General features: G+C 35.8%; 1 protein-coding gene across 1 annotated transcript in view; it reads left to right on the top strand.

The window, feature by feature from the left end:
* Window positions 1-12,381, top strand: part of CHD1 (chromodomain helicase DNA binding protein 1) — a 74,140-nt gene that overhangs the window by 25,593 nt on the left and 36,166 nt on the right. The window contains exons 5-14 of the mRNA XM_011967257.1: window positions 96-245; window positions 355-626; window positions 1,708-1,933; window positions 2,640-2,740; window positions 2,973-3,151; window positions 4,107-4,234; window positions 4,992-5,208; window positions 6,779-6,868; window positions 7,853-8,043; window positions 9,070-9,259. Coding sequence (XP_011822647.1) covers window positions 96-245; window positions 355-626; window positions 1,708-1,933; window positions 2,640-2,740; window positions 2,973-3,151; window positions 4,107-4,234; window positions 4,992-5,208; window positions 6,779-6,868; window positions 7,853-8,043; window positions 9,070-9,259 — 1,744 coding nt within the window. The remainder of the gene's footprint in view (window positions 1-95; window positions 246-354; window positions 627-1,707; window positions 1,934-2,639; window positions 2,741-2,972; window positions 3,152-4,106; window positions 4,235-4,991; window positions 5,209-6,778; window positions 6,869-7,852; window positions 8,044-9,069; window positions 9,260-12,381) is intronic.

Genomic DNA, 12,381 nt, shown 5'->3' with positions numbered 1-12,381 from the left:
TGGAATATAGTTTAGTTGATTTGATCATCTTTGTATTAGGGATAAAATTTGCTGTATAAGTACAAATAAAAATGCTTTATAAATTTTGTCTACAGTGAAGATTGGCAAATGTCTGGGTCAGGATCTCCGTCTCAGTCTGGTTCAGATTCAGAATCTGAAGAAGAGAGAGATAAAAGCAGTTGTGATGAAACAGAATCTGATTATGAGCCAAAAAACAAAGTCAAAAGCAGAAAACCTCAAAATAGGTATGGTCTCAGTTTGGTGGTGAAAATTGATTGTAGAAGGTGTTCATTCTTTGTGTATATAGTTTTTCAAATCTTGGTTTTTTTTTTTTTTCTTCTTGTCCTTTCCTAGATCTAAGTCAAAAAATGGAAAGAAGATTCTTGGACAAAAAAAGAGACAGATTGATTCGTCTGAGGAGGAGGAGGATGAAGAAGATTATGATAATGATAAAAGAAGTTCTCGTCGCCAAGCAACTGTTAATGTTAGCTATAAAGAGGATGAAGAAATGAAAACAGATTCTGATGACCTATTGGAAGTCTGCGGAGAGGACGTTCCTCAACCTGAGGAAGAGGAATTTGAAACCATAGAAAGATTTATGGATTGTCGGATTGGGAGAAAAGGAGGTAGTTTTTTAAAAACCATTTATTGTTTACTTATTTAAATAATATTTACAAGAGTAAAGGACTGGGCGCAGTGGGTCACCCCTGTAATCCCAGCACTTTGGGAGGCCGAGACGGGTGGATCAACTGAGGTCAGAAGTTCTAGACCAGCCTGGCCAACATGACAAAACCCCGTCTCTACTAAAAATACAAAAATTAGCTGGGTGAGGTCGTGCGCACCTGTAGACCCAGCTACTTGGGAAGCTGAGGCAAGGGAATTGCTTGAACCCACGAGGCTGAGGTTGCAGTGAGCTGAGATCGCGCCACTGCACTCCAGCCTGGGTGACAGCGAAACTCCATCTCAAAAAAAAAAAAAAAAAGAGTAAAGTGTTAAAGATGTTTCAACAGTGTTGAAAGCTAAGAGGGTGGATTTGTTGTTGTTTTACTTATGTTTTATAAAAGTATGCTTTGCTTAGCCTGAGTATCTTCTTAATAACCATCTGACCACATTTTTTTTTTTTTTTTTTTTTTGAGACGGATTCTCACTCTGTCGCCCAGGCTGGAGTGCAGTGGCACGATCTTGGCTCACTGCAACCTCCATCTCCCGGGTTCGTGCCATTCTCCTGCCTCAGCCTCCCGAGTAGCTGGGACCACAGGCGCCTGCCACCACGCCTGGCTAATTTTTTGTATTTTTAGTAGAGATGGCATTTCACCGTGTTAGCCAGGATGGTCTCCATCTCTTGCCCTCATGATCCGCCACCTGCCTTGGCCTCCCAAAGTGCTGGGATTACAGGTGTGAGCCACCGCGCTGGGCCTCCACCTGACCACATTTCCTATATTGTGGATAATTATAGAATAGTGCTGTGGGATCTCAGGTGGACCTCTGTCTTTTTATTTTTTCTAATTTGAAAAAGGAGGGGATTATATTAGATAATTCTGAAATTCTTAGTTTTATTTATGAGCAATAGAATTTCCCATAAGTTTCTATACCCCTGATACTTTAAGAGTATTATGTTTTTGTGTTCGTATTTTTGAAATTTTGAGTTGAAATATAATCCTACAACAGAATTGATTACATGGAAGGATCTTATGCTTTTGTTTTCAGCTACTGGTGCTACTACAACCATCTATGCAGTTGAAGCAGATGGTGACCCAAATGCAGGCTTTGAAAAAAACAAAGAACCAGGAGAGATTCAGTATTTAATTAAATGGAAAGGATGGTCCCATATCCACAACACTTGGGAGACAGAAGAAACCCTCAAGCAGCAGAATGTTAGAGGAATGAAAAAATTGGATAATTATAAGAAAAAAGATCAGGAAACAAAAAGATGGTAAGTATGCTGTATGTCATACTTTTTTTTAATAGTTCAAAGATTACTAAGCCTTTATGTTAATAAAGAATACGTAGTAACATCAAATGATAGCCTAAAATAACTATAGACTTTATAATACAGTTGGCTGTCTTTGTCCACAGTTTTTCTATCCTTGGTTTCAACCCACCATGGATTGAAAGTATTCGGAGGGAAAAAAAAAAACAACAATCAACAATACAAATTAAAAACAATACAATGTAACAACTATTTACACTGTAAATGTAAAGTTAGGTATTTTAAGAACATCTAGAGATGATTTAAAGTATAGGGGAGGATGTGTGTGGGTTATATTGCAAGTACCATGCCATTTCATGTAAGGGACTTGAGCATCCTCATATTCTGGTATCTGTAGAGGATCCTGAACCAATCCCCTGCAGGTACTGAGGGATGATTTTATTCCATCTCAAGGTAAAACTCCTAGGGGTGTACCTATCTAAACCTGCCCGTGGTAACAGTCACATAGAGTGTCTCATACATTATAAATTACAAATTTTTAGTTAAAAATTAATGATGCCTTATTCCTGTTAGTTTCTTTATTACTGGAACTTGGCCCACACGGTGGCAAAATGGAAGATTCTGTGCTACAAATAGTGTTGGGATTGGGGGAGTGACAGGTTATTTATGGGAGATTTTTAAGTCTGTTCCCGGATTAATAATTTTTCAGGTTGAAAAATGCTTCTCCAGAAGATGTGGAATATTATAATTGCCAGCAAGAACTTACAGATGATCTACATAAACAGTATCAAATAGTGGAACGTATAATTGGTTAGTGATAAATGATTCTGGTTAAAAAAACTTTATCTTTTTATGCTTGAAATAATCTGAAAAAAAGTCATAAATTTGCCACTTACACATCAAACACAGTAGCTTGCTCTTACTAAAACAGTATTGTAAACTAGATAGCTAAATTTTACTCATGTAGCCTTTACTAAGAATTGTGCATTTGATGATTAAATGTAAAAAAAAAAAAATAAGTAAATGCCTGATTATCTCACAGCTCATTCCAATCAAAAGTCAGCGGCTGGTTATCCTGATTATTACTGCAAATGGCAGGGCCTTCCATACTCAGAGTGCAGCTGGGAAGATGGAGCTCTCATTTCCAAAAAGTTTCAAGCGTGCATTGATGAGTATTTTAGCAGGAACCAATCAAAAACCACTCCTTTTAAAGATTGCAAAGTGAGTATTGTCTAACATTTTAAATTATTAAAAATATATTTATGCATTATAAATATTTACAAGCCTAAATACAGCAGTTGGATCCTGATTTCAGATAGACTAAGGGAGAATAGTTCTTGGTTAATTGGTCTTACAGGAAGTAAACTTGCTGCAATTGTTGTGTGTTTTTGTTTTTTAGTTTTAGTTTTATAATTTTTTATTTGAAACTTTCTCTTTTAAAAAAATTGTAAACGGTGTTTTGGTCAGTATATCTTCTTAAATGTTGTACTGTCTTTTATCTTGTTGAGCATCGCTATGTCAGAAAGATAAGTTGGTTATGTCGATTGTTGGAAAGGGTTGGGAAACTAAATAGAAAAAAGCTCTTGGAAACTAGAGATATGCTCAATATTAAAGATAGTGGATATTTTCTTAGAAGGTAGCGAAAGAGGAGAGGGAGGGATATAGGAAAGTATCCAGAACTACCTTGCACAATACTTTCTGAATCCTTGTAACTTACCCAAAGTTACTAGTGATAGTGTTGAGATCTGTATAGTACTAGACTTTCTTTCCTTATTAAAAGAATTACATTCTTCATAGGGATAACTTGAAATTCAGAAATTGAATGGTAAGCTAAGCCAGTTTTATGGTTTATTTGTAGCTTAAGGCTGGAGCAATGGTTGTGAACAATTTAACATAGGTTTTGCATGTGATATACATGAGACTCATATTTTGGCAGGAACTTAATTTTCTCTATAAATTTTTATTTAAAAAAGAAGGCAAAATATTTCACTTTTCATTTTTGTTAGAATAGTAGAAAACAGTATTGACTGAATCCTCAGATACATTTTGAGTAATGGAATTTCTGAGCTTGATGATGAGAGATGAAAGTTAAGAATTTATGGTAAAGCTGAGGCTTTCATCTTTTAGTATAATTTCTTATATTTAATAATTCTACATAATTTTATTTCTGCTGAAGGTATTAAAACAAAGGCCAAGATTTGTAGCCCTGAAGAAGCAGCCATCCTATATTGGAGGACATGAGGGCTTAGAATTAAGAGATTATCAACTGAATGGTTTAAATTGGCTTGCTCATTCTTGGTGCAAGTAAGTGTATTTTGAATCATCTATTTAATTTGACAGAGTAAGAATTTTACCAATACAGAATTCAGAAAAGATTTCCATTTACATAAAGGATAAGACTTTGGCAGTTGATACGCTACTCTTTGTATTTCCTAGTTTATATAAACAATATTTATTACATACTAGGAAGAAAATCCAGTGGAGTTTGAGTTTAACTTGATTGTTGCCTTTTTAAAATACGTTTTTATTCTGTTTAAAAATCAAAATGCATATCCATTCTCATCCCATGCTGTTCCTGGAATATTCTCTTTTTTCCTAGTTATTTTAATATCCGTTTAGTCTTCTACATTTTTTTTCTGTCCTCTGTGGCCCCCAGTCTACTTTTTGACTCTCAGTTGCAATTTAGCTGTAGGTTTTTTCTTTTAATCTATGTTCTTCCTATATGCTTTTTACTTATTTAATACTTAATATATCTGGACTCTACTAGTAGTAGATGAATTGCATTATTGTCTTTATAATTGATTAAACATAATACTATTAATCTTTAAGCCTCTTCTGGCCTAAAGTGGTCATCTCCTTTTACTTTTCTTACAACATTAGTGATGGAGTACCCAAATACCTTTACATTTATTATTTGTAGTTAATAAAAGTGATATATTCTGTATAATACCTATCAGATTAATTTTATTTAACTTCATATAAACATATACACATGATATAAAAAGGTTTCTTTGTATATTTGAATATTTTCTTCCATGCTAATTTTTTTTTAACTTTGTAGAGGAAATAGTTGCATACTCGCTGATGAAATGGGCCTTGGAAAAACAATACAGACGATCTCATTTCTGAATTATTTGTTTCATGAACATCAATTATATGGACCTTTTCTATTGGTAGTACCGCTCTCCACTCTTACTTCCTGGCAAAGGGAAATTCAGACATGGGCTTCTCAAATGAATGCTGTGGTTTATTTAGGTGACATTAACAGCAGAAACATGGTAAGTTGTTTCCCTGTAAATGTAGAAATAAAAATGTACTTGTCTTTGGGATCGAGCGTTTTTGTTGTTGTTGTTGTTGTTGTTGTTTTGAGATGGGGTTTCACTCTGTCTCCCAGGCTGGAGTGCAGTGGTATGATCTTGGCTCATTGCAACTGGGACCACAGGAGCACACCACCACACTCAGCTAATTTTTTATATTTTTTAGTGGAGACAGGGTTTTGCTGTGTTGCCCAGTCTGGTCTTGAACTCCTGAGCTCAAGTGATCTGCCTCCCTTGGCCTCCCAAAGTGGTGGAATTATAGGCATGAGCCACTGTTCTTGGCCTAACAAGGATGAAGGGTTTTGTTTTGTTTTGGTCTTTATAAAAATCTTTGTTTCTGGCATAGAACTTGCCACAAATAAGTTCTCAGTACATGTTTAATTAACTATAACAAAGTCAGTTTTGGTTTAGTGTTACTTCATATATATATTTGACTGGTTTTGTGTGGTTTTTTTTTTTTTTTTCTTTTTTTTTTCTTTTCACTCTGTCATCCAGGCTGCAGTACAGTGGTACGATCTCGGCTCATTGCAACCTCTGCCTCCCAGGTTCAAGTGATACTCCTGCCTCAGCCTTCCAAGTAGCTGGCATTACAAGTGCCTGCCACCACGCCCGGCTAATTTTTGTTTTTTTAGTAGAGATGAGGTTTCGCTATGTTGCCCAGGCTGGTCTCAGACTCCTGACCTCAAGTGATCCACCCACCTTGGCCTCCCAAAGTGCTGGGGGGATTTACAGGCATGAGCCACCACGCCCCCATATTTTACATTTTTAATGGAAAATTTCAAATATACATGAGAGAAGACAGAAGAATGTAATAAACCCTCATGTTCTCATCTTCAGTTTCACAAATTTACTGATAGTTTTGTTTTATCTATACCTCTTCACACTACTTTCCTAGTTACTGTGAAGCCAACCCCAGACATCGTATTTCCTCCATAAACATTACATTATTAAATGAATTAATCACTAATGTTTTCTTAAATAAGACCTTTTGTGAAAGATATGCTTTAAAATTGTGTTTACTTCATTTTTTAACAAATGCTGTGGTATTTATGCTTTATTTATAAGATTTACATAGCATTTTGGACTATATAAAGAATAACTCAGGCCAGGCGCGCTGGCTCATGCCTGTAATCCCGGCACTTTGGGAGGCCAAGGTGGGTGGATCATCTGAGGTCGGGAATTCGAGACCAGCCTGACCAACATGGAGAAACCCCGTCTCTACTAAAAATACAAAATTAGCTGGGTGTGGTGGTGCATTCCTGTAATTCTAGCTACTCGGGAGGCTGAGGCAGTAGAATCGCTTGAACCCGGGAGGCAGAGATTGTGGTGAGCCAAGATCATGCCATTGCACTCCAGCCTGGGCAACAAGAGCAAAACTCTGTCTCAAAAAAACCACAAAAACTCTTTTATTACATAAACATATATTAATAGTCATTTACACATTTGAATGGATTTTTATTTTTAGATATGTAAGTAAAAGTATAATTTGCTTGATGTTTGTCTTAAAATTGTCCTTCAAATTTCTTGATAGATAAGAACTCATGAATGGACACATCATCAGACCAAACGGTTAAAATTTAATATACTGTTAACAACTTATGAAATTTTATTAAAGGATAAGGTATGTATTTATTTCTCACGTGTTTTTGTCTCTTGTATATCAGTTTTTTCTTTATCATATGCTGTGGCCAAGGTGAGAGAATAGCCTAAATCATGAGTCAGCAAACTCTAGCCTGTGGTCTTATTTTTTCAATGGTGCTTGAACTAAGAGTGGTTTTTACCTTTTTGGAAGGTTACATTTAAAGGGTCGTAGAAAGAATATGTAACAGAGACCATATACTTATCCGCAAAGTCTGAAATATTTACTATCTGGCTCTTTTTAGAAAAACCTTGCCAACTCGGTCTAATGAAACTAGTTTGTTATAGTGTGTATTGATTTGTAAGCTCTTTAAAGAGAAGGAAGATAACTAATAGGATTAAGCTACCCCTGTGTGAAGCAATGAAGGCTTTATGGATACTGCCTTACTTAATTCCTCCATCTACTTTATATTCGCTTTCTCTACTTTATGGAAAAGAAAACGGGACTCAAGAGTGTCTCAAAGAATGTAATGAACTTGCCTATGGTAACACAACTCTTAAGTAGTGGAATCAGGCTTGCTGTAACTTGGAGACCTAAGTTTAAGAGATTTCTACAGTTCATAAAAGTTGTACAAAGAATTGTACCTGCACTTGGAATAAGATGCTGTTCTGAATTTGTGTCTTAGTTTTTTTTCATATTGACATTAATAGAGGCTTCTATTGGGCTTAGGCTAAAAATCTTTTGTAAAAATTTTCAATGACACTACTGATTTTTCTCTGTTAATTATGTTTATAAGCTAATAAAAACTTTAGCTTGATATTACGTTCTAGTGGTTAAATTTGTCATAGAAGGAATATGTGCTGAGTTACTTGTGTGTTGTAATCTTGAAATTACAATTTTTTATTTGAAAATTAGACAAAGCGTGTTTTTAATTTTTGTTTCATTTTAATAATAGAGTTCAGATTTAATGGTAAGGCTAAATCTGAATTCCATTTTTCTCTCAAAATATTGTTTTTGTATTTTAAGGCATTCCTTGGAGGTCTAAATTGGGCATTTATAGGTGTTGATGAAGCACACCGATTAAAGAATGATGACTCCCTTCTCTATAAAACTTTAATAGATTTTAAATCCAATCATCGTCTTCTTATCACTGGAACTCCTCTACAGAATTCCCTCAAAGAGCTCTGGTCTTTGCTACATTTCATTATGCCAGAAAAGTAAGACAAATTTACAATTTTAATCATAGTTTTGTGTGGTTATATTTAGTGGGAAGAAACCCAGGTAATAAGGTCAGTAAGAGTTTTTATTGCCCTAAAAGATTAGATCACAGATCACTAAGAATTTTTAAAAAAGGAAAATGAGGTCAGGTAGTTTGTAATACCGTTTCAATTTTTCAATTTTGTTAGTAAACTTAAGCCATGTGTTATAAATCACAACAGTTGATTTTGCACATGTTCAAAATATACCTTGCTTGAAAAACTAACATAGTAACATTCTTTGTATTTAATAGTAGGAGTAACAACAATGAGGTGCTGGCAATCCTTTTTTCTAAATGAGGAAAACTAGACTAGACTAGGCTAAATAAGTTCCCTAAGGTCACTACTTGTTCTTTTTCAGTAGGTCCAGAACTTTAAAAGTATTTTTTTTGAGAAATATTTTAGTGATAATTACTCCCATACCTCAAAATACTTCATATTCACTTGATTCAAGAATCATAACTTATAAAACTAATTATATTTCATCATGCATCTTCTTGGGAGGGAAATTTTTAGAAGTAACTAAGTTTTTTTTTTTTTTTTTTTTGAGATGGAGTCTCGCTGTGTCGCCCAGGCTGGAGTGCGGTGGTGCGATCTTGGCTCACTGCAAGCTTGCAAGCTTGCAAGCTCTGCCTCCTGGGTTCACGCCATTCTCCTGCCTCAGCCTCCAGAGTAGCTGGGACTGAAGACGCCCACCACCACACCTGGCTGATTTTTTTGTATTTTTAGTAGAGACGGGGTTTCACCATGTTAGCCAGGATGATCTCCATCTCCTGACCTCGTGACCCGCCCATCTCGGCCTCCCAGAGTGCTGGGATTACAGGCGTGAGCCACCGTGCCCGGCCAGTAACTAAGTTTTTAGCTAATTTTTTATTCTAAAAATCTGTAGTATTTTGTTTATAAATGACTCTCCTAAAAAAAAAAAAAAAAAACTCATATGCAGTTTGACTTTTTCTAGTGATTGTTCCAATTTCTTAAATTTTAAAGGTTTTCTTCCTGGGAAGATTTTGAAGAAGAACATGGCAAAGGGAGAGAATATGGTTATGCAAGCCTTCACAAGGAACTTGAGCCGTTTCTGTTACGCCGAGTTAAGAAAGATGTGGAAAAATCTCTTCCTGCCAAGGTTGAGCAGATTTTAAGAATGGAAATGAGTGCTTTACAGAAACAATATTACAAGTAAGCTGTACACAGAGCACATGTTCTGAACTTTTAATTCTGAATAACTTCCATGTCTGTGTCCTGCTCTTGGTGCCCCCACCTTCTCTACAATAGTGTCGTAGAGCAGTTGCAATTCTTGAGTTTTAGAATAAGTTTATTCTGTGTCGTTAGGAGGCAAAAGGAGATTTAATGACATGTCCAAAATGATGAGTAACAAGACTAATTTATCTTCTAACACATCATTAATTGCTTTCCTGTATATCATACTGTTACATTATAAAAAGTTTAAGTGTTAGGATTTCCACGATATGAAGGTATTATTTGATTATGACAGTTAACAGAAGCCAAAAAAAGAAACTTAGAACTAAATTTTAGGCCCTGCTGCTTTTTGAAGAGTATTAACAGATCATAGCTGGTATAAATTTTGTATGTCAGGATCTATACAGTAGGACTTTCCAAAGAGTCAGAAAGGAAAATCTGTTCTAATATCTATTTAAACATTTAATTGCATAAAAGGAAATACATTGCTACATGCATTTGGTGTTTCGAAACATTTATATTTTATGGTAAATCTATAGGTGCCACACATTTGAAAGAATATACTTACTGCATAATTATTTTTGTTATGGAAAATTTCAGACATGTACAAAAATAGGATAATTTAATGAACTCTTATACCCATGACTCAGCTTTACTTTTTTTGTTTGTTTGTTTGTTTTTTGTGAGATGGAGTCTTGGCTCACTGCAACCTCCGCCTTCCGGTTTCAAATGATTCTGGTGCCTCAGCCTCCCGAGCGGCTGGGTTTACAGGTGTGCCCCACAATGCCCTGCTAATTTTTTTATTTTTAGTAGAGACAGGGTTTTGTCATGTTGGCCAGGCTGGTCCTGAACTCCTGACCTCAAGCGATCCACCCGCCTCAGCCTTCCAAAGTGCTGGGATTATAGGTGTGAGCTTCTGTGCCCAGCCCCAGCTTCACTTTCCTCTCAAGCCAGTCTTTTTATGTATCTCTGATCATCCCCATTTCCCTCAGTAACTATCCTTTTGAAGCAGATCAGACATTTTTCCATAAATATTTTTCTATGTATTTCTAATAATTGATTTTTAAAAATACTAGTATCACCTGGGCATGGTGGCTCATGCCTGTAGTCCCAGCACTTTGGAGAGGCTGAGGAGGGACAGATCACTTGAGCCTCAAGAGTTTGAGACCAGCCAGGGCAACATGGCAAAACCCTGTCTCTACCCAAGATACAAAAAAATTAGCCAGGAGTGGTGGTGGGTGCATGTGGTCCCAGCTACTTGGGAGGCTGAGGTGGGAGGATCGCTTGAAGCCCATGAGGCAGAGGTTGCAGTGAATCGAGGTCATGCCACTGCACTCCAGCCTGGGTGACAGTGAGACCCCATCATAAATAACCCACTTTAAAATTTTCACAATTTAGGAAATTATTGCTCTCTCAACAGAATCAAGTAATTTCTTGATGCCAGTATTCAGTATCTGTTCAGAATTTCTCTGTCTCAAAAAATTTTTTTACGTTTACTCAAATCAGGATTGAGTTAGGTTCATATATGGCAATTGATTTGTCTCTGAGTTTATCCATAGGTACTTCTTTTTTGTTAAAATGTATATGATGAGGAAAACAGTTCTGTAGAATTTTTCTACAATCTAGATTTTGCATAGTACTTCCCTCTAAAATAGTTTAACAGTATCCCCTGTATTCCCTATAGATCGGTAGTTAGATCTAGGTGCTTGATAATATTCAAATTAATAATTATGATAAGAGTATATTTTGTAGTACACAATGGCGATTATCTGATTTTGTTATCGGGTTCTTTTAAAAAAAGTAATGCATTTTGTAGAATATCTGGGAAGAAAAGTCAAAGTAGGAAGAAGATACATTCACCTGTAATTCTCTCAGTGCTAGTCATATATCATGAATGTTGAACTTAAACTCTTCAGGGTACTTTTTGGCAACTAAGGTAATAAGATACTGCCATAAATTTCTGGAAAAATTCTTAGAATTATTATCTCTAGAGAAATTAATAATAAACTTTTTCTGGATAAGGAAAAATAATTCTTTATTCTTGATTACCTCTTATGGCATTGAGCATTGTCCATGGGTTTTGTTTTGCTTTTCATTCCAGTTTTGGGGAACTGCCTGTATAACTAGTGGTAAAGAATGGTAATAAAAGAGTATGTACACTAGATATTTGAGACTTTGAAGTCCCTTCAAAAACTGACCTTGTTAAAAGGAGGAAAATAAAAGGTGGAAAAGGTCGTGGTGAGAGGAAATTTTTCTTTTCTTTTTAAAATTCAGCTTTTATTTTAGATGCTGGAGGTATATGTGCAGGTTTGTTACATGGGTAATATTGCATCCAGGTAGTGAGCATGGTATGCAGTAGGTAGTTTTCAACCCATGTTCCCTTCATTCCCCCCTCTAGTAGTCCACAGTGTTACATGTTTATGTCCATGTGTGCGCAGTGTGTAACTTGCACTTATAAGTGAGAACATGGGATGTTTGGTTTTCTGTTTCTGTGTTAATTCACTTAGAATTATGGTCTACAACTATATCCATGGACATTATTTTATTTGAAGGACATCATTTCATCCTTTTTTTTCTGTGGCTGTGTAGTATTCATGGTATATATATACAAAAAATATGGAGGGTTCGTGGATTTGCATGTCATCCTTGTACAGGGACCATGCTAATCTCTGTATCGGTCCAGTTTTAGTATAAGTGCTGCCGAAGTGAGCACAGAAATTGTTACATATAGTTAGGAGCAGTAAAATAGCACCAAGGTGTTTTCTGTAAGTTGCATATGTATTGTGTAATTGCAATCTAGAGAAGACAGTTGTGGCTAAAACCAGGTATCCTCAGGTTTCTTTTAGGTCCATGTAGAAGATTCAATTTCATTAGATGTCTAATGCAGTGAAAGTTGTAAGAATATTAAGATAAGTAATGCAGGCGACCATCTTTTTAGCAAATTTGAGGGGAAAAGGATTAATACTCTGTAATAATTATGTTACATTAGCCTGTTCTGTGTGTAGCTAATGGTTCGGAAAACAAGTTGTGTTCTCATGAGTATTATGAAAGAGGCTTGGTCCATCATATATCCAGTTGTGAATTTCATAATGGTACAGTTTT

Source organism: Mandrillus leucophaeus, unplaced genomic scaffold (assembly GCF_000951045.1).
Source record: "Mandrillus leucophaeus isolate KB7577 unplaced genomic scaffold, Mleu.le_1.0 Scaffold796, whole genome shotgun sequence".
Taxonomy (NCBI): Eukaryota; Metazoa; Chordata; class Mammalia; order Primates; family Cercopithecidae; genus Mandrillus; species Mandrillus leucophaeus.
The sequence above is the reverse complement of the archived record's forward strand: the minus strand, read 5'-3'. Positions and strand labels throughout refer to the sequence as shown.